Here is a 25343-nt window from a genome sequence, read left to right as displayed (position 1 = left end):
TTGATGACCCCTGATTCATGGACAAAGTCGTTTGCTTTCACTGCCAATGCTGCTAGATTACATGTATGTTTGATCTGCGGCGAGAAGTTATCAAACAACAAAAAAAGTAATATTATATTATATAATAATATATATAATATATTATATTAAGTGATATTATTATAATATTGTAATATTGTAATGTAAATTAAACTTAAAACACCAAATAGCACACTGCAGAGTAGTCATGTTGTGCGCCATGCTCTCTAAAGTGCTGATCCTGCTGTGAGCAATATAATATTTTGTCAAAAACAAAATGAATTAATGCTCGTTTAAATGTTTAAATTTGTATTTTGTAATTTGATAGGCTAATATACACTTAATAGCCCGTGTTGCCTTCATTATTAGGCTAAAATAGGTTTTGTGGCTCCAGACAGATTTTGTATTTATGTTTTGGTCTAAAATGTCTCTTTTGACTTTAAAGGTTGCAGACCCCTGTTCTAGGCCAAGGAAGAACTGATTCACTTTTCTCACCGATTATCTTAAAGAGGGTGTGACATGGGCGTGGCCTGTCACAAAAATGCACATAACTGATGTTAGTTTAAAGCCCAGTACATGCTCCTTCCGACGTCTGAACCTTTCTTCGGAAAGCATGTATTGGCCTTAAGATAACATCACAATACTTTGAGGGAAGGTTTATCATGGGCCCAGGAAGAAATTATGAACCGCCAGAGAGCACTGAGCATCAGCACCTTACAGTCAAACAAACAAACAAAACTAACTAACTAAATAACTCAATAAATAACGAATTAACTAACTGAGCACAATGTAGAATGCATTACGGTGCTTTGTGCAGGGGTTAAGGGTCTGTTATAGATACAGCCGCAATCATGTATTGTGCTCTACACAGTATCATTAGCGTTAATTTTTCTTTTGTAACTCTGAGAGAGTAACCGAATGGACCTGTAAGAGGTTCAACTGATGAGGAATTACTGTGTTCCAAATGCTCCAATGACTCCACCTCAATCACTTCATCCCTCTCCAACATGACTGTTTGTGTACATCACACAGCAATGCCAGTAACCCAGAGCTTTTTAGTCTCTCTATCACTGATGACGAGGCCAAACTGTCTCCACTACCATACTTACTGTACATGCTTGATGAAGATAACAGTCCATTAACCCTACAGGTTCAGGTATATCTGCTTTCCATTACTGTCATCTGTTGTTCTTTCCCAGCACCAACTAAGTGGTCTATGATCCGCAGATCTGACATTGGGCTTAATAGCACACAGACATGTTTGCATGCCAGTTATCCTACATAAATGAAATTATGTATTCAACAGCCGGTCTTTCCTATTAAATAGGGACGTCAATGGAGGGAGGGTTTTTCAAGGCTATTATCCTCATATCAAGCCATGCAGGGGTTTATAACACTCATGTTGGAGTGCTTTTTGATTGTATTGTTTAATTATTTTGTCATTTGCATGGGAGTAAACAGCAAAAACAAATCATTGCCCAGCATGAAGACAAAGCTTACAGATGTCCTCTCAACAAGATACTGTTTATGCTTGAGATCCAGCTATATGCAAACATAAAGTACAGAGACAAGTGAGTACATGCTGTACAATTACCTCTCTTACACGGTCTCTCTGACACGTGCACACACGCACGCGCACGCACACGCGCACACGCGCACGCACTAGGGCATTCACGAATAGTGATTTTTAGCATTCAAATGATTCGACCTATAAGTATTCGAATATTCGATTAATCGATTTGATTATAAAAAAAAAAATTATAAAAAAAATATATATATATATATATATATATTTTTTTTTTTCAATGGCATTGATGACTTGACTCAAGGAATGCGAGTTGACGTCACACCAGAGCTCACAGCTGCGTGTCTGTTGTAGAAAAGCCACTAAAAAAATAAAAATCTATTCGAATAATCAAATAGTGGTTTGATAGTCGAATAGTCGGTTTGATATTCGAATATTCGACTATTCGGTGAATGCCCTAACGCACACGCACACGCACACACAGATCCCTTTCTTCCACACTTGTGACATCTAGTCAGTTAAAATAGCTGTCAAAACAAGTGTTTTGTGTGTTGAGTGAGGTCTCTGCAGCATGGGACGGCACGGAAGAGACAGATGGAGGGAGAAGAGAGGGGGGGGGGAGTAAGAGAAAAGAAAGCAAAACCCTAGCCCACAGGGGTAGTTGGTGAGATACCAGCGATAGACCTTGAATGATAAATGGAAAGAGAGAGGGATATACGCACACACAGACAGACAGATGGAGAGACCAAAAGGCAGAGATCAGACGGCACAAGAGACAAATTAGATACAGATATGTAATTACATTATCTGACATGCACAGTCAAATCCTCCGTGTTAATTTAACACCCTTACACATTATTAGAGTCAACCACTTACGCCCTATTTACTTCATCGTATGACAAAGAAAATAGCAAAGAATAGCTGATCTACAAGCTCACAACTCATCGTTGTGATATTTCTATTTTTTATATTCACATAAATTTTGGCAGGTTGTAAGTGTTTAAATGAATACTGAAGAGTTTACCATGATACAGTAACAGCAGGCATGTGCCACCTGCATGTACCTGTCTGTCTGTAGCCTTGTTTACCAGCCTTTTTTAGTCCGTCTGTAACTACCTGCACTGCATCGACCACCGCGCAGGCCAGGCATTTCAGTCATCTCTGCTCTATAACCAGAATATAGGCCGCCTCTCTGCTAGAGCCGTGCGGAGCTCACTGTATATCTGATCTAATAGCGGCAGAACCTCAACCTCTGATGATTTAACTCAACGATTCTCTGCTCTTGCTGGGGAGTGGAGGGGTAAACACGAACTGTCTTCATTAAGATGAATGCAGTGATGGCAACAGCCATGGATAGATAATATTGAATGTTGTTGTAGGTTGCGTGCAGTAAATTGCACAGCCACGTCTGAGGAAACCTGTTGACTGGGATTGAGAGAAGCGATACGCCACGGGCTACACCCAGAGCAACGCAAGCTCATGTTTAATGGCTGAGGCAGCATTGAAACATTGTCCGTTAGCGTTATCAAACCCTGTTACCAAGAATAAGCTATTAAAATGAAGACTAGTAAGGGTGGCTATGTTCGCTACTGACAGGACTCAGGGTCCTCCAGTCCTTATTTAAAAGGATTCGTATTCATTATGCTGCCAGTTCCAACTGTAACTGTAGCCCCCTTAATGATCTGTAGCCATGCGCTCATTTTCCAATCTCTCTCCTAGAGGACGACCTCTGTCGCTCTCTCATTACCATACATTGATCGGAGGAAGGGACTCCACTTTGTGTCGCTCTGGGCTGCACTGCCCCAATACTGTACATCCACACACTGCCTCAAAGTACTATTTATAACCCCCTAGCCTTCTAACTCTATATCCATCACCTTGCTGCATTAATGTGAAATATATAACATCATCAAAGTCAATAATTCTTTGAGCAATCACCATTGCATCATTGCTAGCTACAAAAATCATGGTGTAGCACTTTCTATGAAGTACATGTTTACAATGCAATAAGAGATGATACACTCTTGCATGTTAACGTGTTCTTCTGACACTATGAATGTGGCTTTTACGTAGTTATTCATTATTAATTTGTTTTATAAAGACTTGATTACCATCGTTCCAACTCAAGTAGATGTCCACACCACAACTATAATGAAGAGAGTGTTAAAGGGCAAGACCACTTTGGTAGAGGTTTGGGTTGTGTAGTTACCTTGCCATGATCATGTAACTCCAAAGGTGGACAAGAAATAAAAAATAGTTGCTCCATTGATTAGAAATTGAGAATTCAAAATTAGCTCCTCATTTACTTACATTGTACGGTGAAACAGTTCTCAAAGTCTTTTCGCACGTAAAGGAATGCAAACCAAGTTGATTCAGACAATATCGAATATCACAAAACCCAGTACAGTTTTTTTTTTTAATAAAACATTTAAATTCCTGTTGATTTTGCTATTTTTATTAGGAATAAGTTCACATTTTTATTTTAGAAAATAAACAGTACTGGGTTTGGTGATGTTCTATATTGTCTGAATCAACTTGGTTTGCATTCTTTGAGAGCTGCTTCACCGTACAATGAGGAGCATATTTTGAATCATCAATTTCTAATCAATGGAGCAATTATTTTTGATTTCTCGTCCAGCTTTGGAGTAACATCATGGCAAGGTAACTACACAACCCAAACCTCTACCAAAGTGGTCTTGCCCTTTAAGGATGTAGATATAGTTGTAGTTGGTGTTTGGTGTGGATGGCCCTTTCTCATATAAAATGCTTGTTTATATTTACATGAAGTCTTGTTCAGCATTGAGTAAAATTGTTCATATATTCTTACAGTGCCTTTACTGTATGAACCAGTGGTTTAAGTGCTACATTAAAATGTTATTGAAATATTTACAGGCTGCATACCCAGTATACTGTATACCGAACAGCTATTAGTTATAGAGATTGAGAGTGGAGGGACCAAAAGGTTAGACATAATGACCTTAATAGCCGGCATTGTCTTTGACCAAGGCACCAAAATTCTAAACAAATTCCTAATTACGTTGTGTGTAATATGGCAATTCAATAATGATCTATTTCAGATAATCCTGCTCATGTTCTCTGCCCAGGGCCTATATCTGTACTTCCAGCCAGGGCTGCATCATATTTATATTTATGAAAAAAGATTACTTTATTTCTTCGGGGCTCAGCAGTTTGATCCTTCTTCAGAAAACATACTGTATGCTGCATTAAAAACCATTTAAACCCTATGCTTGACACTGCATTAAAAAACATTTAAACCCTATGCTTGACTGGAGTCCCCAAGAGCTCTATAGTTGGTCTACTCCTTTTTTGCCTCTTCACCAAATCTCTTGAGTTGTGAGTTTATAGCTGTTATTTTCATCGAATGTTCTCTCCAGAATAGGTATGCCAGGGTTCATGTGTTTAACATTCACCCACAGATCAGAGGCAAAACAGTGTGTCATCTGTGCATCAGCCAGAGAGAGAGAGAGAGAGAGAAAGAGAGAGAGAGAGAGAGAGAGAGAGAGAGAGAGAGGGAGAGGGAGAGGGAGAGAGAGAGAGTCTGAGGTGAGCCTCCTTAAATATATGGTAACATGAATTTTTCATCTGCCAGCAGCTGTTTTCGTAACCTTTTCTCAGGGCAGCCACTGCAGTACCAGTTCTGCAGTAGGCTACCAGGGAACCACTGGCACACGTAGGCTCGAGGCTCATGCGAATCTGAAGGAATATGAGGGAAAGGAAGATGTGAGATCCTTGGCAGGGGTGACAGGTCAGCTGTGGGGGACTCGTGTGGTGGATCCTTGGGGTCTTGTATTCTCTTTTTTTCCTGAGAGGAGATGAGACAGCAAGCCTTTGTGTTGTGGCGAACGGCTGTCCCTGGCAGGTTTCCCTCCAAGGGAGTTAGACGAGAGACAGGATCTTTATCCCCAGAGAAACGGCCCATCCCTCTGTGCCAATTTGGGTCCTGCTGCTGGTGCATGATGGGAAATAAAAGATCCTTTCCTTGTTTTTGTTTTTTTCTCCTCTGTGAAAAGCATGCTGACCTGAATACCGATTCAGAGGAATAATGCTTGCTCTGTAGACGAGGGCAGACACGACTTTTTGACTATTCATCATCTGAACCCCCCCTCACTCGTCTCCTCAAGGTGAGATTTTCTGGGGGTAAGGGCGGCAGAATTACGCACCAGCTGCCATACCAGGCGAGAAAGCAAGAGAAAAGATGGGAAGAGAACGCTGCAAGGAGTGTGAAAAAAACAAGAAAATGTGACTGCGCAGTCGAGAACTGCAGCCCTAGATTCACAATCATACTGGGAATCACAACACTTTTTAATAATTCAGGATGAATAGAGGAGAGAAAAATCTGCAGCAAGTGAGGAAGAAGCTGAAGAAATGACAGAGGGTCTGGGAAAGAATCCAGCACAGCTCTCCATCTATACAACCTCCCTGTCTATAGAATCAGGTGAATGGCCGCTACGGGGTTATGGTACAGAGATTTGTCTCAATAACTGTGCTGCTGGTTCTATTCTAATTCTAATTGATTACATTCTAATTCTAAATGAATTGTGTCTCCAGCGAATCAATCCATTTAGTGTTTTTCCTATTTCCCCTTGGCCTGGGCCCAAACCACATCTCCGCTATGGTTCCACTATTCCTTAATTTCTCACCACTGACAACAAAGTATTGAGTGAAAAAACAAATTCCCAATTAGTCAGAGTCCTTGTGATTTTCTGACTCTTGCAAACAATACCCATTTACATGAATTATTTATTCAGAGGCAGCACACACTCAGCCAGAGTTGAAAGCAAAAAAGTGCTGCGGTGAGATACTGACTGTCTGTGTACACGATGTTCTGCAGGCAGTGTTCCCTTTGACTGTCTGTCTCTTACTGACACTGTGGCCAGCGCTCTATTGGTCTTGTATTGTACATACAATTACGCTATTATCATATCTTGAAAGCACCTCTTCTTGTTGACAAATGTTTAATGTAACAACAGTACTGCAGATTTGGGCACCTCCTCAACCTCTGTATATATTTAGTTGAATAACAAATGATTTATCTCTGTGCTGATGATGATGGTCCGCTGGGAATCATGTTGTCTTTGAACACCCTTCTGTGACTGTCTTCGTGCCCGAGCTGTTTGTTTATGGGTCATGTCTACCCTCATGAATTTACATTTGCATGAAGCAGCACTAGTGTTTTTGGCCCGGGCATTAGGCGGGGGATCAGACTGGGACAGACAGAACGCATTATCCCATTTTTTATTCTCCTATCTTCTTTCAAGTTGTTGTCTGTAGTGGTGACTTGAGATGAGTTAGGAGTGTGATTGTTTACAGCACTGCAGGGACCAAGCATGCTATGCCGCTGGGTCACAGGACCTGCGCTTGGAGGTCATGACCTTTTTGTTCAGACACACTCTCCAGGGAATAGTGCTTTCTCTTATCTGACTCAAGTTAAAAAAAAAACACTCACGCACACACGCACGCACACACACACACACACACACACACACACACACACACAGAGAACTGCATGAATGGTTGCATTCTGTCTTGATTCCTCTCTGTCTCTCTTTACATAAACACACACATAAACATAGTCTCTTGACATGTCTTATTAATCATAAGCCACAAAAGAGACAAAGAGCTGGATTACACGCAGCATGAAAGAAATGACTACAGACCATAGGGGAAGGTACAGTATGGCTGTGATACAGCAGAGAAGAGGACATATGTTACATACTTGTTGCATGCACATCTAAATGAGAGCCTCATTTGTGCAGCGAGGTATGGTAAAATATTCTTACAATCTTCACACAGGTATACGGAAATATGCACAATGTCCATCCCTTTTTTACAATATATATATATATATATATATATATATATATATATATATATATATATATATATATATATATATATATATATATATATATATATATATATATATATAGATGGTTTCACCATAACTCTACTTTCTCTCCTTTATCTTTTACAAACGCTAATGAAATATGCACATCACTTTTTTGAGGTGCTGGGTTAGAAATGATCATAAAGGATAAAGGATAGAACCGGCACACTAATATGCTCCAGTATAATCTATTCAACGACGTTTCGAGCCAAGGCTTCTTCGTCAGGTCAAACTCGAGATGTGTGTACCACACCCACATAAATAGACACCCACACAGGTCACGTTATGTTATCAATTAGTGAGTGGAACGTCACAATAGAATAATCTTATATCAAAATTGGCTCAAGGGAGGATTGGCCGGCTGGTGGGCTTGCCGATAGGCCGGCGGACCACGTCGTCACGCTCATGTCACTATGACTCAGCCATAACCATATAAGGAGTTCCTAATGCAACTACGCCCAAATATGGAGTGTGTTGTCTAACCTCAATTTGTCGTCATGGCATCAAGCGCAAACAAATCTGTCAGCTCCATATATGGCACAAAAGGGGGTATGCCCATATATGGACATATACTGATGACATCATCGATCTCCATGGGCATAAAAGGGACTGACAGATACAGAGATCCGGTTGTCCAGAGCCACAGATCCGACCGCTATGCCCATATATGGTCATGTGCAACTGACTTCAAACTCAGCTCGCACAGCAGCAAGACTCAAGGGTTCCCGCCGTCGAGTAGTTCCGATATCCAGTTGTCCAGAACCACCGATCCAACCAATATGCCCATATATGGACATTCCATTATAAGGGCAATTGGGCATATACTGATGACATCATGGATCTCCATATATGGGCACAAAAAAGGAACACAGACAGACGGGTACAACAGGTACTCTGACAATCCCCAAACCTCTTGTAAGATAAAATTGTAAACATTTACTTCTTACACAATCACTACAGGCTTACTTTACTACTTTTGTCTGGGCCTCCAAGTGACTTTTCATATTTTGACATTTGATATTTTGGCTTACTGCACCTGCATGGTGTTGACCGCAGCTTGTGCCAAAACATGTCCATCAATAAATATAAGTTGGAAATGAATTGACCATCTCTTATATAGCAGACCTCTGCTATATTATTTTATTTCATATTTTGACATCTGCCATCTGCCATTCCATTTATGACATTAGTCATATCACACACCATAATCTATTTTATTTCAGCTTTGCAGAATTACAAGGAACAATGGTACTGGAATCAATCAGTAATCAATTATTCATCATTCATGACAGAGGTTTTTCTACAAACAACATTTATGACACGGTGGCATGCTAAGGGAGACTAACCTGCCATCTTACTTCAGTCAGCGCATGCTTTCTACTTGAAGGATAAGCCGACCTTTGTGTTGCATTGTGAGAGTTGTGTGCAAAACATTGTAAATCAAAACACAGCAATCTGAAGTCCACAAAATCAAGCGTAGAGAGAACCAAATAAAAATGCCACAGCCTGTTGAGTTGTCACATCAACTAGAGTGATGTTTCACATTGACTTGTGCCTTTACACGGTTGAGAGACATTCATCTTAAAAGGTGAGTTTGGTTATGAGGGCAGAAAACAGCTCCTGGAAAACAAAACAGAGACTTCAACAGTGCAAAGTCAAACGGGATTGCACTGTTGCATTGCAGTACGTGAATTCAAAGTAGCTTTTTACACCAAACACATTTGTAAGCATGTTAGCTTCATCCCATGGGCCATGTATAAGAAATACTGCTGAGAGAGAAAGAGAGAGATGGGTCTTTTGTCTCTCCATAAGTATTTATTTAGCACCTGGTAAGTGGGAGTCATAGTGCTGTACACACAAGCACAAACACACACTAGTGGGGAAAAAACGTTAATTTCAGTGAACGAACGATTACGTTCACGGCAATGATTCGTTCAAATGATTCGTTTACGTTCTCGTTCAGTAGCGCTATTTTCTAGTGAAAAACACTATCGCGGGAGCGTTGTTATTACGTCACGCGTGCAGCCCGCCCTTCCGTCCTGTGTACGGGGGGAGGGGATGGGGGGCATGAACGATAGCGTGAACATAACAGTTTCAGGAAGTGAACGAGTTCGTTCACGTACATGGTAATGAACTATTTATTTTGAATGATTTGATCATGAACGACCCATCATTAACACACACACACACACGCGCGCGCGGGCGCACACACACACAACGTGTGTTTGTGTGTGTGTGTGTGTGTGTGTGTGTGTGTGTGTGTGTGTGTGTGTGTGAGAGAGAGAGAGAGAGAGAGTGTGGGAGCACCGGGGGCACGCCCCAGGTGCTCCCACACAACACCATCAGCCATTCCAATCAGCAGGATAATTGTGTCATCATCTTATGATTTCATAAGTCGAGCTGCTCCTCTGCTAGGCACAGAGACGAGAACCTGGGTAAATGTGTGCACTCGGCAGTCACAAACAAACAGCAGTGTTAGTAAAGTGTGGCCTGCTGTGAGGGCCCATGACAGCTTGAACTGAGGGAACAACGGCTGCTCCTCTGTGCAACATCAAGCAGCGGAGCTTGCAGACTTGAGGTGAATGGGATTGTGTCGATCATAAAACAACAGGGTAGGACAAACACAGCGTGCTGAAGTGCTCTCTCTCTCTCTTATGGGGGGAGGGGGGGGGGGCCAGATCATTTACTCTTCTGCTCTTCTCCTCGAATATTGTTCCCATGTACTGCTGTCTGAAGCTCATAAGCGCCACATCTCCCCCAATCTGGGAACCCATCGCCAAATAAAAAGGAAAAACAGCGCCCTCTGCTGTTTTTTACTCTTTCACTTGGCTCAATGGAGCACCCGTGCGCAAGGAAACCGGGGTTTTGGTCTGCCCTCAGCGCTCCACTTCCGGTGGTGCGCTTATGTTTTCATTCCCACTAACAATATTTCTACACTGAACACTAACACCACTTCTCCCAGAGAACATGGATCGTTTTGGTTATATAAGCCCACTTGTTTCTATGATGAAAGAGCAAGTTAAAATGTGAATATCTTTCCGTGGTTTTGTCTGCTCCAAGGACGCTATTGTTAAATGAGTTTCGGTTTGGTTTAGTGGGAAGGGAGCGCATAGACAGTAAATCCCGCCCCCTACATTTGATTGGGTAAAGCGCGGCCTGCTTCCTGATCTGAAGGCACGCCCACTTGTAAGCTAACGTGCACACGCTCTGAACGGAGCTCTCGACGGATTCAGTAGCGTAGCTCTTTTTTTTTTAGCACTTGAATTTTATTTATATTTTCATACATTCTGTAATCACATTATGTGTAGTAGCGTAGCTCTGAAGTCTGAATCTGTTCTTGAGAGATTACATCTCCCCTGACCAAGCGGTGGTCTCTCACACAGGAGACCAGAGTTTGAAAGTTACGGATTGCAGCTTTAATAAAACAAATACCCGAACACTATATTAATACTAATACATCTTAGATGGAGGTCTTCCTATGAAAGCAGACAGAGACATCAATTAATTTCCATTGTCTTTCCTCATTCCTCTTTGTTCCCCCTTCCCGACAATGAAAAATCAATCCTATGTCCCATATTGTCATTTGGTGTTATATAGGGTTAATGTATTTATTTAAAGGGTAATGACATGCTAGAGTGTGTGTGTGTGTGTGTGTGTGTGTGTGTGTGTGTGTGTGTGTGTGCGTGCGTGCGTGCGTGCGTGCGTGCGTGCGTGCGTGCGTGCGTGCGTGCGTGCGTGCGTGCGTGCGTGCGTGCGTGCGTGCGTGCGTGCGTGAGTGCGTGCGTGCGTGCGTGCGTGCCTGTGCACAAACACAAGTGAGTCATTCTGCATGTGTGTCTATAAACCTGTAGCCTACATATTGAAAAAGCAGAATGGTTTTGTTGCCATTGTTCTGCTGATCTATCTATCTGAGGCTCAGGGCTGGGAAATGAACTGAAAATATATAAAAAACAACATGTAAGACCTCTAACCTACTTAATCTTGCTCATGTAGGTTAATCAAATAATTGAGAACCATGCAGGTTTTGTTAGATTTTCTTTTCTTTCTTACATTTTAGTGTAGGTGGAAAAAAGGAGGAAGCCTAAGACCCTTGGGGGACTCCGGTCAAATATATAGGGTTTAAGTGGTTAAACTTTTTGCATTCACTTTTTCCCCTAACATTGACATACAGAGTGCGTTTACATGCACAATTGCACATTAATTCCCTGATTACTGGGAATAATCAGGTTATGGTAATAACTTGACTGAAACATTTAACATCGTGGATGTGGGTTAACATGTAGCAATAGCATTAGTGCAATTACTGAAGTGCCCTGGGTTTACATGTTTTACTCAAAAGTGCTGTTTATGGCTATGTATTCAAACAAAAACAACCATCCCTCTTAATTAAAAGGAAATGGTGTTCATGTAATAATTTCGATAACCTGTACTGCATTAATGGGGGTAGGATTAACATATTAATGTGCACATAAACACATTCAATGTCACTGAGTCTATTATCTTTCTATTGACTGCTGTTGTGCAGCACCCACTATGTAATAGTCTCCTACAACACAATTTGTGATCTACAGTACACCTTGGTTTTACGACATTTTAAAGACAGCGTTTTGTATTCTGCAGGGTGCATGGAACTAGAGACACACACATGTGATGTGAGGAGACTAAATACAATCTGATTACTGTGTGCAGCCACCGCAATTATGTCAACAACACACCCATTCATCGTTAAAGGGCATTGATGCCATCAGATCTCAGCCTGTTACCATAATGACAACATGTTCATGTTAGATTTACATTTCATGCTAATGCTCTTTTCTCTCCAGTATACATGATTACAATGAGCGTGCAGAGCACGTGCTCAAGTCCACTACACCAGGACCCATTGCTGTCACTAGATGTATTGGCCGTTTTCGGGGCTCAAGTATGTGACCTTTGCGATAGTGCGACAAGTTTATGGTGTCTGGGACTGGGTTGACTGACTGATATCCCCATTGCCGTGTGAGGAGTGCGTCTAGAAAGTGGCTCCAGGGGATGTGCTATGGCGTGCAGACTAATTCACGGTGACTATTAACCTCCCCATCTATCAGTTGAGAGAGCAGGCGTGACACAGAGAACCTGCTTCTTCCATTAGAGCCCTGACACAGGGTAATGCCTGGCCTTGCATCTCTCTCTCTCTCTCTCTCTCTCTCTCTCTCTCTCTCTCTCTCTCTCTCTCTCTCTCTCTCTCTCTCTCTCTCTCTCTCTCTCTCTCTTCCCTCTTTGACTTTCTCTGTCTCTTACATGTGCCGTCAAGTGAAGTATTTTCCTTCCTGCAGTTATGACATGAAATGAATAACCAAAACAACAAAATGTTCCGTAATAATTCCATTTAGTTACCCTTTTTTGATGCCTGCTGTGTAATTCCCTTGTACTTGCCCAACCTCTGAGAAAACACAAAGAGGGTCTCACACTGGCAGTAGAGTGAATTAGCACACAGACACATAGAAATGAAACACCCCAGCTCTTATTATGGCCTAAACGCATGAGCACACTTCTGGGGATATAGACGTGTAAATGAGCTCCCCAACACCAAGCGCTGTCTTTTCTGGGCGGTTGTTTTGCTCTTTTAAATAATTGACAAGGCTGTGCTTGCAAAGACAGGGACAAATGCGCCGAGTTAATATCCCCGCCAGAAGAGTTTTGCACCAAACGCTATCAATCCCCCTGCAACCGCTGTGGCAGTTCATAAATCTTGTGTAACCCCAGCTCAGCGATATAACAAGTACATTCTTGCCAGCATGTTCTGTTTATTGTTCCTCTGTCAAACCAACAAAGGATGATATGTACTGTATTTACCTCCCAGATTAGGTTCAATTTACAAACAACACTTTAATGTCAAGCAGGGCCTGTGGCATCAGGGCTAGGTAGTCTGATTGCGGATGGCAATGTGTGCGGTATGTTTTGGCCCCCACATTGGGCCAAGAGAGACTTGTTTCAGTAAGAGTTGGAGCTGTCATTGGTACAGACATGGCTTAGACATTGAATGAACAGGAGGCGATGTTGGGGCAGAGCCATAGACATGTACTCTGTCAATAATAATAATAATAATAATTACTATTACTATTAGTAATTACTATTACTATGTTTGTCACTCTCCCATAGGAACAGTGTGTGATTGAGGCCTCGACTGTGAACTACTGTAGGGCTGCATGATTATGGCTAAATATTAACTTGATTAATATTGTGATCATAATTGTAATGATGATTTTAGGTGGAAAACAAAAATACGAAATATTTTCAGATGGGGTTCCGCGGCCAAATACATATAATTTTGGAGGATCCTTGACATGAAAAAGTTTGAGCACTACTGATATACAGCACCATACGTTTAAAAAAAAAGCTGCAAGGATTTAGAAGACAATTGTAGAATGCCCCGAATGAAAAAAATTGAGTTACGCTTTAAAGAAATCTATATATTCAAAGATTTGCATATATACAAAATTTCAAAATAATAGCTGATCTACAGTACAAGGCTACAAGCTCATAGCGCGGCACTCGGTGCTGTGCTGTAAGCTTGTATATCTGCAATTTTTTGAATCACTAAAGAAATCTAAAATGACACATATGCTTTCACCGGACTTAATGGGTTAATTGCCAACTTTCAAGATTGCATATAGTTTGGGGGACAGCAGTGTGGTGCAGCAGTGGCTCAGGAGGTAAGAGCGGCAGCTTGGTAATCGGAAGGTTCCGGGACCCATCCCCAGCTCCCCCTGAGTTAGTGTCAAAGTGCCCTTGAGCAAGACACTGAACCTTGGAGAAAGGTGCTATTAACACTTTGGAGTTAGGTGCTTTGCCTCGAAATTGAACCTGATTGCGCAGCACTACTGAGGACAGCATCTACATGGCAGAAATTATATCAACCTGGATTTTATTTCCCCTCTCTGACTGGAGCTGAGGTGGGCTGCAGGGCCCCCACTTCAAGGTCCCCCAGCTACCACAGAAGATGTAACGAAGCCCCTCTTAGGAATAAAGGAACCTCTGAGCTTTCCCCTTTTGCTCCCCATTACAATCTCGACCGTAGCCAGCTCCCACGTTGCCACGAGAATAACATCTGAGGACGTTTTATTCAAACTGCCTCACGCCGTGCTTTTTTTACCCTGCTTTTCAGAAAATGTTATGTGATGTCTGTCCATTCATTCAATACATATTTCTCCCAAGCGGTGGCCTTGTACAATACTTTTTAAGAAAAACTCCAGAGGGGTAGATAAGGAAAACTGCTATGTTATCTTTCCAAGGTTGTTTCATCTTACACAGATCGACACCTGGATGTTTTACAAGAGTGAGGCGCGCAATGGAAAACACTTCATTGGAATGCACAACTGGAGCCCTGCAGAACAGCGGTGTTTGGAATATTAAACAACTGGCTACCAGCCTCTCAGTGTTCCTTACTACTCATCTCTCTGCCTCCTCCAAGAAGGTACTCCCCCAGCCACACCTTTTTGCCCAGGAAAGAGCCAGCCACTATTGCACCAGTTAAGCCGGGGAGGTAATGCACCATAAAAATAAGCATTCCTATCCGACATCATCCTGCAGTGTGTTGTATCGTGTGTTCCAAACCCAGCTCTACATCCCAGCCCGGTCTATAGCCAGGGCTTCCTAGTTCCTATTCTTTAACCACTTTCAACATAGCGTCTCTATTTCCGGCATGTCATTATAGGTGAAAACTTTCAAAAGAGAAAGATAAAAAAGAAAGACAGAAAAAAAGAGAGAGTGAAAATAGCAGATCTGCAAGCTCTCAATGTGAATGTGTCACATAGCGAGGCGTTATGAACTTGTAGCTATTTCGAAATTTGTCATAGAAGGCTTAAGTTGTTAACACGTACTGGAATAATTCACAGCCTTTATCTCTCTAGCACACGAAACAAAACCTGGCCCCTCTATTTGTAATGTCGACACTCACTGTGTATGATACCACAGGCTTAATCAGCCGCCTAGGATGGCTTCTATTAGTGAGGTCCAACACCGAAGTGTAACACTTGTTAGGGAGTGAAAAACATGGACAAAATGTCAAGGACTTCATTCTCATTCGGAATGCAAGAGAGAGGTTGAGAGAAAGTGTTTTTCTGTGCCAGAAATAGATTTCAATTGGCAGAAGGTAGCTAACACTGCAAGTCGTTTTAGACTCTGGCAGCTATGGGAAAATGTGTAGTGGATAATGGCTAATTCCAAATCATTATAACCCCCATTGCATGATTAATATGGTCAAGATATGATTCCGCTCCGACACAGAGCTACTGTAAGACAAATGTGGAAGTGTTTAAATACAACAAGATGTGCGAGTGTTAGGGCATTCACGAATAGTGATTTTTTAGCATTCGAATTATTCGACCTATAAGTATTCGAATATTCGATTAATCGATTTGATTAAAAAAATAATAATAATAAATTAAAAAAAATTAAGTTTTCTTTTTTTTTCTTTTTTTTTTAATGGCATTGATGACTCGACTCAAGGAATGCGAGTTGACGTCACACCAGAGCTCAGAGCTGCGTGTCTGCTGTAGAAAAGCCACTAAAAAAATATATATCTAAAAAAAATAGAATAATCTATTTTAATAGGATAATCGAATAGTGGTTTGATAGTCGAATAGTCGGTTTGATAGTCGAATATTCGAATATTCGACTATTCTGTTAATGCCCTAGCGAGTGTAGCATACTGTAGACCTCGATCCATGTTCTGCAGTTCCATATGTGCCCCTATCCTGCTTTTAAGATAATTATTATCCTACTTCATTTCGAAGTCAATGTAAATCCTGTTGTCCACCTATAGCCATTGTACAAGACATCAGGCAACATGAGTATCAGAAGATTTCTCCCTAGAAATATTAAAACCTCCTGGACATGGTGTTCTTGGCACTTTCTAACCCACTCTTGAGAATAACATTGATTCTGTGCAGAGGTATGAATGATACAAGTCCCACAGTATATCTTGTTTAGTTCAGTAGGCATCTTAATAAACTGGACACAAGCTCAACAGGAGTTACACCTGTACCTGACAATTAATCATTCAATGTCATCTTGTTGCCAGTCTGCCCAGTTGGGGGGGGGGTGGGGGGGCACAGTGGGAGTGAGTGAGTTGTTGTTGTAAATGGTGCTGCAGTGGTACCATAGCCCACACTGTGTGTGTGTGTGTGTGTGTGTGTGTGTGTGTGTGTGTGTGTGTGTGTGTGTGTGTGTGTGTGTGTGTGTGTGTGTGTGTGTGTGTGTGTGTGTGTGTGTGTGCGTGCGCGTGCGTGCGTGCGTGCGTGCGTGCGTGCAGTGGTGGAAAAAGTACTCAAATTCTTTACTTAAGTAAAAGTACCAATACTGCAATATAAAAATACTCTGTTACAAGTAAAAGTCCAGAATTCAAAATTTACTAGAGTAAAAGTACAAAAGTATTGGCATCAAAATGTACTTAAAGTACCAAAAGTAAAACTACTAAATATTTGAAAATAGCAGATCTACAAGCTCACAACGCGTCGCGATGCGACGCGTTGTGAGCTTGTAGATCGGCTATTTTCAAATAGCCTGGGTATAAAATAGGGTTAAAGTGGTTAATGGATGTTTCATTATATCATAATTTATATCTGAAAAGTAACTAGTAACTAAAGTTTTCAAATAAATGTAGTGGAGTAAAAGTACAATATTTGCCTCTGAGATGTAGTGGAGTAGAAGTAAAAGTACAGAGAATTGGAAATACTCCAGTAAAGTAAAAGTACCTCAAAATTGTACTTAACTACAGAACTTGAGTAAATGTACTTAGTTACTTTACACCACTGCGTGCGTGCGTGCGTGCGTGCGTGCGTGCGTGCGTGCGTGCATGCATGCATGCTTGTGGTGTGCGTGTGCGTGTGCACAGCATAACAGCATTTATCTTCAAAGGTTGCCACCCAAGACTGAAGATGAATCCCTACTGTCACCCTAAGAGCCGACGCCCCCAAGAGCCACGCAGAGGTAAGCACACAGATAACACTCCCCAGAACAGCACGTCGTACAAGTGCTCAGCTCATGACTGTCACAGCAGGCTGTCTCATTAGGACCAGGGATGGAGAGGTAGGCAAATGGGGAGAGAGTGTAACGTAACAGGAGGATGATTATTGTTCTTTCCTCACACCATTATCACATTAATATTTTTAATTCCGCCCTGCTTCTGAGCAGAGACGTGCATTTGGAAGCTTCTTTAAGTGGTCATTCATAATGCACTTTTTCCCTTCCTAGCAGTGGAGTGAAAGAGTGAAAGTATCCAAAAATACAATTACTCGAGTGAAGTACAGATACAACAAAAAATGTACTTAAGCACAGTACTCCAGTAAATGTACATTCATTACTGTCCACCGCTGATCATGTACACACTAGAGACCAACTTGTCCATTGTCTTCATGTCAGACATCTCAGAATAAATTAGTTCTGAATGTGACGTGGATGGAGAGTGAGATTAATCTAAGGCATAATAATAAACAAGATGAATTGATGCTCGGAGTCACAATCAGTTCAGTGTTAATGTCACACAGGAGATGTTGTGTGTGCGTGCGTGTGAGAGACAGAGAGAGAGAGAGAGAGAGAGAGAGAGAGAGAGAGAGAGAGAGAGAGAGAGAGAGAGAGAGGGGCATGCACTGAATTGAATTGAATTGAGGCATGCACGCACTTGCCTGTGTTCATGTACAATTGTGACTATAAAACAAAATGGTGAGGGAATACATTTCAAGGTGAACAATCGTTCCCTTCCACCTCCCTTCTCAACCTCAGCTCCATATTGTCGTGATGTGCCACTCAATCTTAAGAAACACCACTAATTCTCAATGCCAGAAGGGCAGATAATGCACAGGTGCTGGTGTGCCTGAATCGCTGTCCTCAGCACACAAAGGGAACGCCGCCTTGGGAGGACAACTCAGGACGGGGGAGAGCTGTCAAAGTAACAGGAGAGCACCTGGGATTACTGTCGTCAACAGTCTCCCTCTGCCTCCCACCTGTCTCCTAAGATCAATGGCATTCCCATTGACATTGACCTTTAAACCCCAATTAGCCACTTAATCAGAAATTAATTATTAATATTAGTTAAACCAACAGGGCTTAGATTGTTTGTCCCTTTCACCTCATTATTATCTGCTAATGACCATCCTTCCATTTCATTTCCATAACAAAGGGGAGGAGACAATGTATGCAGAAGATTCCAGTCGTTTTTTAAAGGGCAAACAGGCAAACTGGAAAGAGCTGTGCTCCAGCCATGTTTGCTTGATTTTTGCCTCTCTGAATGCCCTTCCCAATTAGCATGTACTGTGAATGTACGGTCTAGAGAGCCATTTCCATGGCTATAGACCACATTAACAAGAAGGTTGTTGGCCGCATAGGAGAACAATATCCAGTTCTGAACCCAGAGCCCACATGCCATATTTAGTGGGAAGGGAATACATTAATCACGCAGGGGAAATTCAGTGTCAGCTTCACCCTGCTGATGGCCGCTCAGATGGTCATGATGAATGCTCAGTGGGGAGCTGTTAGAGGACAAGTGTCTTGATCACTTAACTCACTTCGACACGTGACCATCTGATTACCAGACTCTACCACTTAGCTATGGCCGACCCTTAAAAAAATCGTTATGAGAAAAGGGTTAACAGGAATTATGAAAATGGCACCCGAAAAAAACAACAGTTCATGGCAAAAAAGTGACATCAGACAGAGTCGCTCTCTCTGAAGACCCTTCCTTGTTAAATGTTTGTCATCTTTAGTTAAGTGTCATGTTGTGGACAAGTGCCAAAGGCTTCCATGGTAACACCGTCAAGAATTAGCCACTAAATAAATGGCTTTCGGATTCAAACAATCTCCTTCGACTAAATGAGCTGCTTGGCATGCACTGAATGAGCCAGAGGTGTATTGCATAGCAGTCTAATAAATGTGACTGAGCTATCCAATAAGTGGTAATGTTCTTTCAATTACCCATGATGCTCAGTTTTATAGGCAAGCTCCGCAGACTACAAATAGGCCAATCACTTTGTTCAAAAGTTGGTGAAACAATTTGAGGTTATACCACTAGCAGTGTGTGTGTGGGGGGGGGGGGTTCGTGTATTTATACTCTTCTGTGTATCCTTATTTGATTGACCTTTTGATTTGTTGATTCTATCCCTTGAAGTGGAATGAGTGGAAAATCTTGTAAGCGAATGTCGAGCAGAAATAGTTGTGTTCTCTTGACACGGATTTGCTCTCTACTTTTCAGGGAGTTTAGAAAGAATTACAGGATCAGTTCAAGCTTTACATTGTTGCCACAATGTATTATCTTATCACATCACTTCAACCCTGCTCCCCTCTAAAGCCTCAGACACCCACCCTTCACACAAATACAAGTAAAAGTGACTTCTACAGCCATACAGATTTGACATGCCGCGATATCACAGAAAAGCACGATGCCATGATCGGATTAGGAAGATGATAATATAAGGAAATCTGCTCTGTTTAAATATGACTCCCTTGGCTACTCACTGAGCCTTGGCTGACGGCATGAAGTTTTCAACGCGTCACGATGACAGATGGCTGTTCGCTGCTATTGTTTCGCTGCTAATTCAGGGGGCAATATCATATCACTTGAATGAGGCTCATCACCACTGCACAGTAAAATCCTCAATGTCCATTTAACCCTGAGGAAGTAAAACACCTGAAAGTTGTCCATTTTTTTATTTTAGTTACATTAACACTGAGGATTTTGCTGTGCTGTCTATATTTTATGCTCAGGACAGATGGCTGCTTGTCCTTTGGTGACAATGATAGATACTAATTTTACCCCCCTGACTCATACCTATGTTTTAGTTATCACCGCAGCACTAGATGTTGGAGAATCACATTATCTCTCTAGAGTACAAACATCTCTCTGACGGGGAGGGGGAACAAAAGAGGCCACTTGATGCCTTGAGATCTTTACACTGATTTTATCAGTGATCCTTTGCATATTGTACATTGCGGAGAGCAAACATGAAGCTGTGTGGTCTGAGGAGGTCCCTTGAGTGCACTTCCACCGTCCCCCAAGAGAAGGCCCGAACAGGTGTGCAGCTTTAGAGCAAAGGACACATGCTTTCCCAGTGTTGTGTTTTTCACTGAAGTCATTAATGGCAAGTCCTCCTTGTTCTCAGGCCTATATACTGCTGAATGGTTAGTGAGTCCGCGTATAGGACTCCGGAGGTCCCAGAGGTCCTAGGTACGATTCCAGCTCTCACCAATGTGTCGAAGTGTCCCTGAGAAAGACACTTAACCCCTAACTGCTCCCCCCTCTGCGATCCTCTGTGGGCAGCACTCAGCTGGGTGAAGCTGAAAACTGAAGTTCCCCCGCGGGATGCGATAGGTATCCAAAAAAAAAAGAAGAAACAAAACCTCCCCCTGTCTGCTTCTATTGGGAAAACAATGAAAGTTAATGAGCAAAATACTCTGGGCCACACTTGTAATTAGCTCTGATTCTCAAAGTATGACTACCGAATGCTAAAATACTTTACTGTTCAAAACAATTAACTTTGAACATGTTCAACTGGTAGAAACCTTGTATCTCCATATTTCATCTTTTTAGTTTTTTCCTCCCCATAAATTAATGGTATTGGTCATCCTTTAACCACTTACGCCCTATTCTATAATATGTTGTAAGACAGTGTCGCACAAAAGTGGGAAAAACAGCCGATCTACAAGCTCATAATGCACCACATCGGTGCCTACAATTACATGCCCATAATAGGCATGCCAGCTTGTGGTTAAGTCTGTCTGTGGGTTTTATAAATATTTTAACCAATGAAAGAATTAACAAGAAAAGTAATGTTTTGGACAATAGCCTGCAAGGTTTCTACCTGTCCCGACAGCCACTATGTATAAAACCAAATACACTGTGGCTTTGTTTAGACAATTTTGTGATGGTATGTCTAGACCAAAGTTGATGACAGTCCACGACAGTGGATCTGTCACTGCATCATTACAAAAGCTTGCAAGATCTACTATGTTCTTACAATCCCGTTATGTGTCAAAGCTAAATGTCATTGCAAAAACTTTCATCATGGTGAATGATGCTCATGCAATTGGATTTTTTCATATTAGTCTCATCTAACATCACAAACATCCCTGTGTGTGTGTGTGTGTGTGTGTGTGTGTGTGTGTGTGTGTGTGTGTGTGTGTGTGTGCGTGCGTGCGTGCGTGCGTGCGTGCGTGCGTGCGTGCGTGCGTGCGTGCGTGCGTGCGTGCGTGCGTGCGTGCGTGCGTGCGTGTGTGTGCGGGTGCACTGCTGCACGCTTGTGCATGTATGTGTGTGCTAGCTTGTGCTTACATGCATACATGTACTCAAACGGCCACATTCAAGTGTGCCTACATGTGCCTGAATGCATTCATGAATAGTATTCACTTAATTAGTATATAATAGATTATTAGTTGCATGTTAATTTAAAATTACAAGCAAAGAGATGTAAAAAAGCAATAACATAACTTTGCATCCAATGACTGTCATACACCAGCAATTATAGTAAATCACGGCATGGTACATATTTAGTGGACATCTTGATGTCTCCTTTTCTTTCCATCTCAGAGCAGTTCAGACACATCACCCAGCCAGCTCTGTGGCTGGCTGGACATGAGAGTCAGAGAGAGAGAGAGTAACAGAGAAACAGATAGTCATACACAGTCATGCATACACACATATACACAGCATACGCACACACGTGCATGCACACACACACACACACACACACACACACACACACACACACACACACACACACACACACACACACACACACACACACACACACACACACACACACACACACACACACACACGCAGCAACAGAAATCGGATACAGGAATCCAAACAGCGTTTGTCTCTACTGTTCATACAAAGATAGGAGGACAAAAGAGGAGGCAGTGCAATTCAATCCGTGTTGTTGCTAATGTTCTCCACATCTAGTGTGTTACTGTACATCCAGGCAATGCTAAAGCTTACGACCACAAAGCTCCTCAAACTCACGAGTCACGACACACAGATGAATAGAACATCAGCATTCCGCTGGCTTTGTGCGAACCAAAAATGCCATTTTAAAGCCCGCTACATTAACATGGTAATTAAGCACAACAGGAATTTGACCTGAGTGCTGCGGACAGTGTGTGTCAGTGAAGAAGATGCTCAGTCCTCTGTGTGCACGTGAGCGGTAGATGTGTCACGCCAAATGTCGGGCCGGATGCGTCATTCAGACCCTCGTGGATGTGTTGTTTCAGGTGTAAAATTCCTGATCCACCAGAGGACTATAGCAGTGTTCCTGCCAAAAGTGACGCATCGCCAACCTACTATTCTAGGCATAGACATGCTGGCATACTGAGCACTTTTGGCAGTGATGTCTGTGCTTTGAAGTCATTTGTATTGAATTGAGTGATTTTCTGTCTGTGGCTGTGCTTTGCATAGACAGCTGACTGAAATGCGGAATACAACAAGGACATGACAGATTTGGAGTACATAATTCTTTATCGTCACCCTCTCTCATTCCGGATAGCCATTAAAGGTAAAACTTTAACCTTGGACATCAAAGGAAAGTGCTTGCATGCAATATGAAATGCTCCTATTCTGGAACCGGTAATGGAAAAGCTGCATTATCAATTGCCTATACTGTACGTCCATTAGCTTGACATAACAGACTAAACATTCATTCACACATTAAACTGCCTCCACACATTAAACTGCCAAAACAAGATAAGATGCACTATCTTCTCCACTATGTCCAGACACACACAGCACCTTCTTGCTACATAGGGCCCAGGCAATCCTCTCAAAGTCACTATGGGTTCAAATCTATATCGTGTATTTCACTGTGAGACTGCTGGAATTGCAATAAAGGAAATTATTCTATGACATTTTCTCTGCACTGTGGTAAAGGACTATCTGTGTCCCTCCCTCTCTCTCTCTCTCTCTCTCTCTCTCTCTCTCTCTCTCTCTCTCTCTCTCTCTCTCTCTCTCTCTCTCTCACACACATAAACAAATGTTTTAGTGACATGAATATCCTGCCTATTCATGTGTGAGCCAGGGGGTCAGACATGTGCAACTCAATAGGCGATATTTTGGTCAAATAATCTATAATTAACATGTCTGAATCCTGGTGTTTCACCCTTTATTTCACTTGTCAGGAATTGATTGCATAGTGATAAAAGAGGTCACTCAGGTAACAGGTTTAGATCGTTCAAAAATAAACTCAACCTTGTCAAATAGCCTGGTGAGTTGTTAAAGGTCTTTCAGTGGAAGTTAAAAGCCACCCTAAATATAACGTTGTGAACTGCTCCTGCGCTTTGTCCAACACAGCCTGTTGTAGCATGCAGCCAAATGCCTATACCTACAGTATACTGACAAAGTAGGCTGCAGTGATTTGTGCTTAATATTTAACACAAAAGGCATAGTTCTCAACCTGTGGGTCGGACCCCCAGGGGGGTCCCCACATGATTTGGGGGGTCCCTAGATGACAGTGAAGTGACAATTTAAGGACTTTTAAGACCTTTTTAATACCTAAAAGAAGAAAGAAAGAAAATAACAAAATACCATTGATGCATAAAAAGTAATCAACAAACTATACTATAAAAACTGGTCAAACATTGGCCAAATTGTCAAATAATGTGAGGGGAAAATTGTGAAAATAGCCGATCTACAAGCTCACAATTGTGAGCTTGTAGATCTGCTATTTTCATAATATTTATCTGTGGAACTGCTCGTCAGGGTGGGAGGCACCGTCTCCAGTTCAAATATGATTATTTTGGGGGGTCACGGCCTGAAAAGGTTGAGAACCACTGATTTAACAGATAGACTTGTGACCCCGGCACAACTCACAATAAACTGCAGTGCGGCATAAAGCCGTTAATATGAAATAGTCGACAGTCTCTCAGTCTCTTTGCATAGATTAATATTTCATCCCCTCCAAACAGGCGCGTTCTGCGAGCAAATGTAAGACGCGCTTCAAATGGCGCATTGTTGTGTGGAGAAAAACAACAAGAAAAGAAGAATATAGCCTATATCTACGGGAAACTTGGTGCATTGTACATGTAAAGTGTAAAAAACATATTTCATAAGAAGCCAGCATGCTAAATAGGCTACATTAGATTTGGTAGGCTTTGAGCAGCTCGAGGATTCGTCCAAACCAGTGGTCCGGGGACCACCAGTGGTCCTTGAGAGGATTCCAGGTGGTCCCCAGCTAAATGATGGAAGAGTTGGTAACCAAATGGACCCTTATAGTTCTTTAATTCTTGAGAGTGTAAAATGAAACCAAATGGACCCTTACGCGTGTCCATTTGGTTTCATTTTAAGCTCTCAAGACTTAAATGATTGTTAAACATCTGCATTACTTAATTAAGATCAACGTTTGCCTGTTGTCTCTCCGATGGTACCTACCAACATCAATACAGCATGGATGGAATTGTGGACAAAATCGTATCCAACGATAAAAGAATATTCGGGTGTGACTGTCTATCATCAAATGGTGATGAATCCGTGGCTCAAATGCCGAATAAATAATGGACATATGAAAAGGGTTGGTGACTAAAAGCCAGTAAAAAAAAATGCATAGACTTACCCCTTTTGAACATTTTGCAGGCTTTAGTTTTTCGTCTTGGGTCCTCTGGGAATCATCAAATCTCATATATTCCAGACTTTAAGTTGTTCACTGTAGTTTGTTTTTGAAGTTGGCTTCAGCAGGTCTTCGTAATAATGTCAATTTTCACTCATTTGGCCTTCCTTGCGGTCCTCTCCGCAATGTTGAGTTGCAGTGTAATATAGGCTACAGTCTAGTCTACCGGTCCATGGGTCCTAGAAAAACATTGTCAACAGACATTAGTCTCCTGCTCTAAAAAATCTGGTAGACCCTACTATGGGGTCTAACAAATTAGACG

The 25343-nt window shown here is 41.9% G+C and overlaps 1 protein-coding gene across 1 annotated transcript in view; it reads right to left on the bottom strand.

Annotated features, from left to right (window-relative positions):
- Window positions 1-25138, bottom strand: part of rtn4rl1b (reticulon 4 receptor-like 1b) — a gene marked incomplete at its 3' end in the record, with an annotated part of 170653 nt that extends 145515 nt beyond the window's left edge. The window contains exon 1 of the mRNA XM_080429160.1: window positions 25028-25138. Coding sequence (XP_080285286.1) covers window positions 25028-25040 — 13 coding nt within the window. The 5' untranslated portion in view covers window positions 25041-25138. The remainder of the gene's footprint in view (window positions 1-25027) is intronic.
- Window positions 25139-25343: the final 205 nt, after the last annotated feature.

The sequence above is a fragment of the Gymnoscopelus braueri genome (genome assembly GCF_963280865.1).
Source record: "Gymnoscopelus braueri genome assembly, chromosome: 5".
NCBI classification, from domain to species: Eukaryota; Metazoa; Chordata; class Actinopteri; order Myctophiformes; family Myctophidae; genus Gymnoscopelus; species Gymnoscopelus braueri.
Note: the sequence above shows the minus strand (reverse complement) of the source record. Positions and strands in the feature narration are given on the sequence as shown.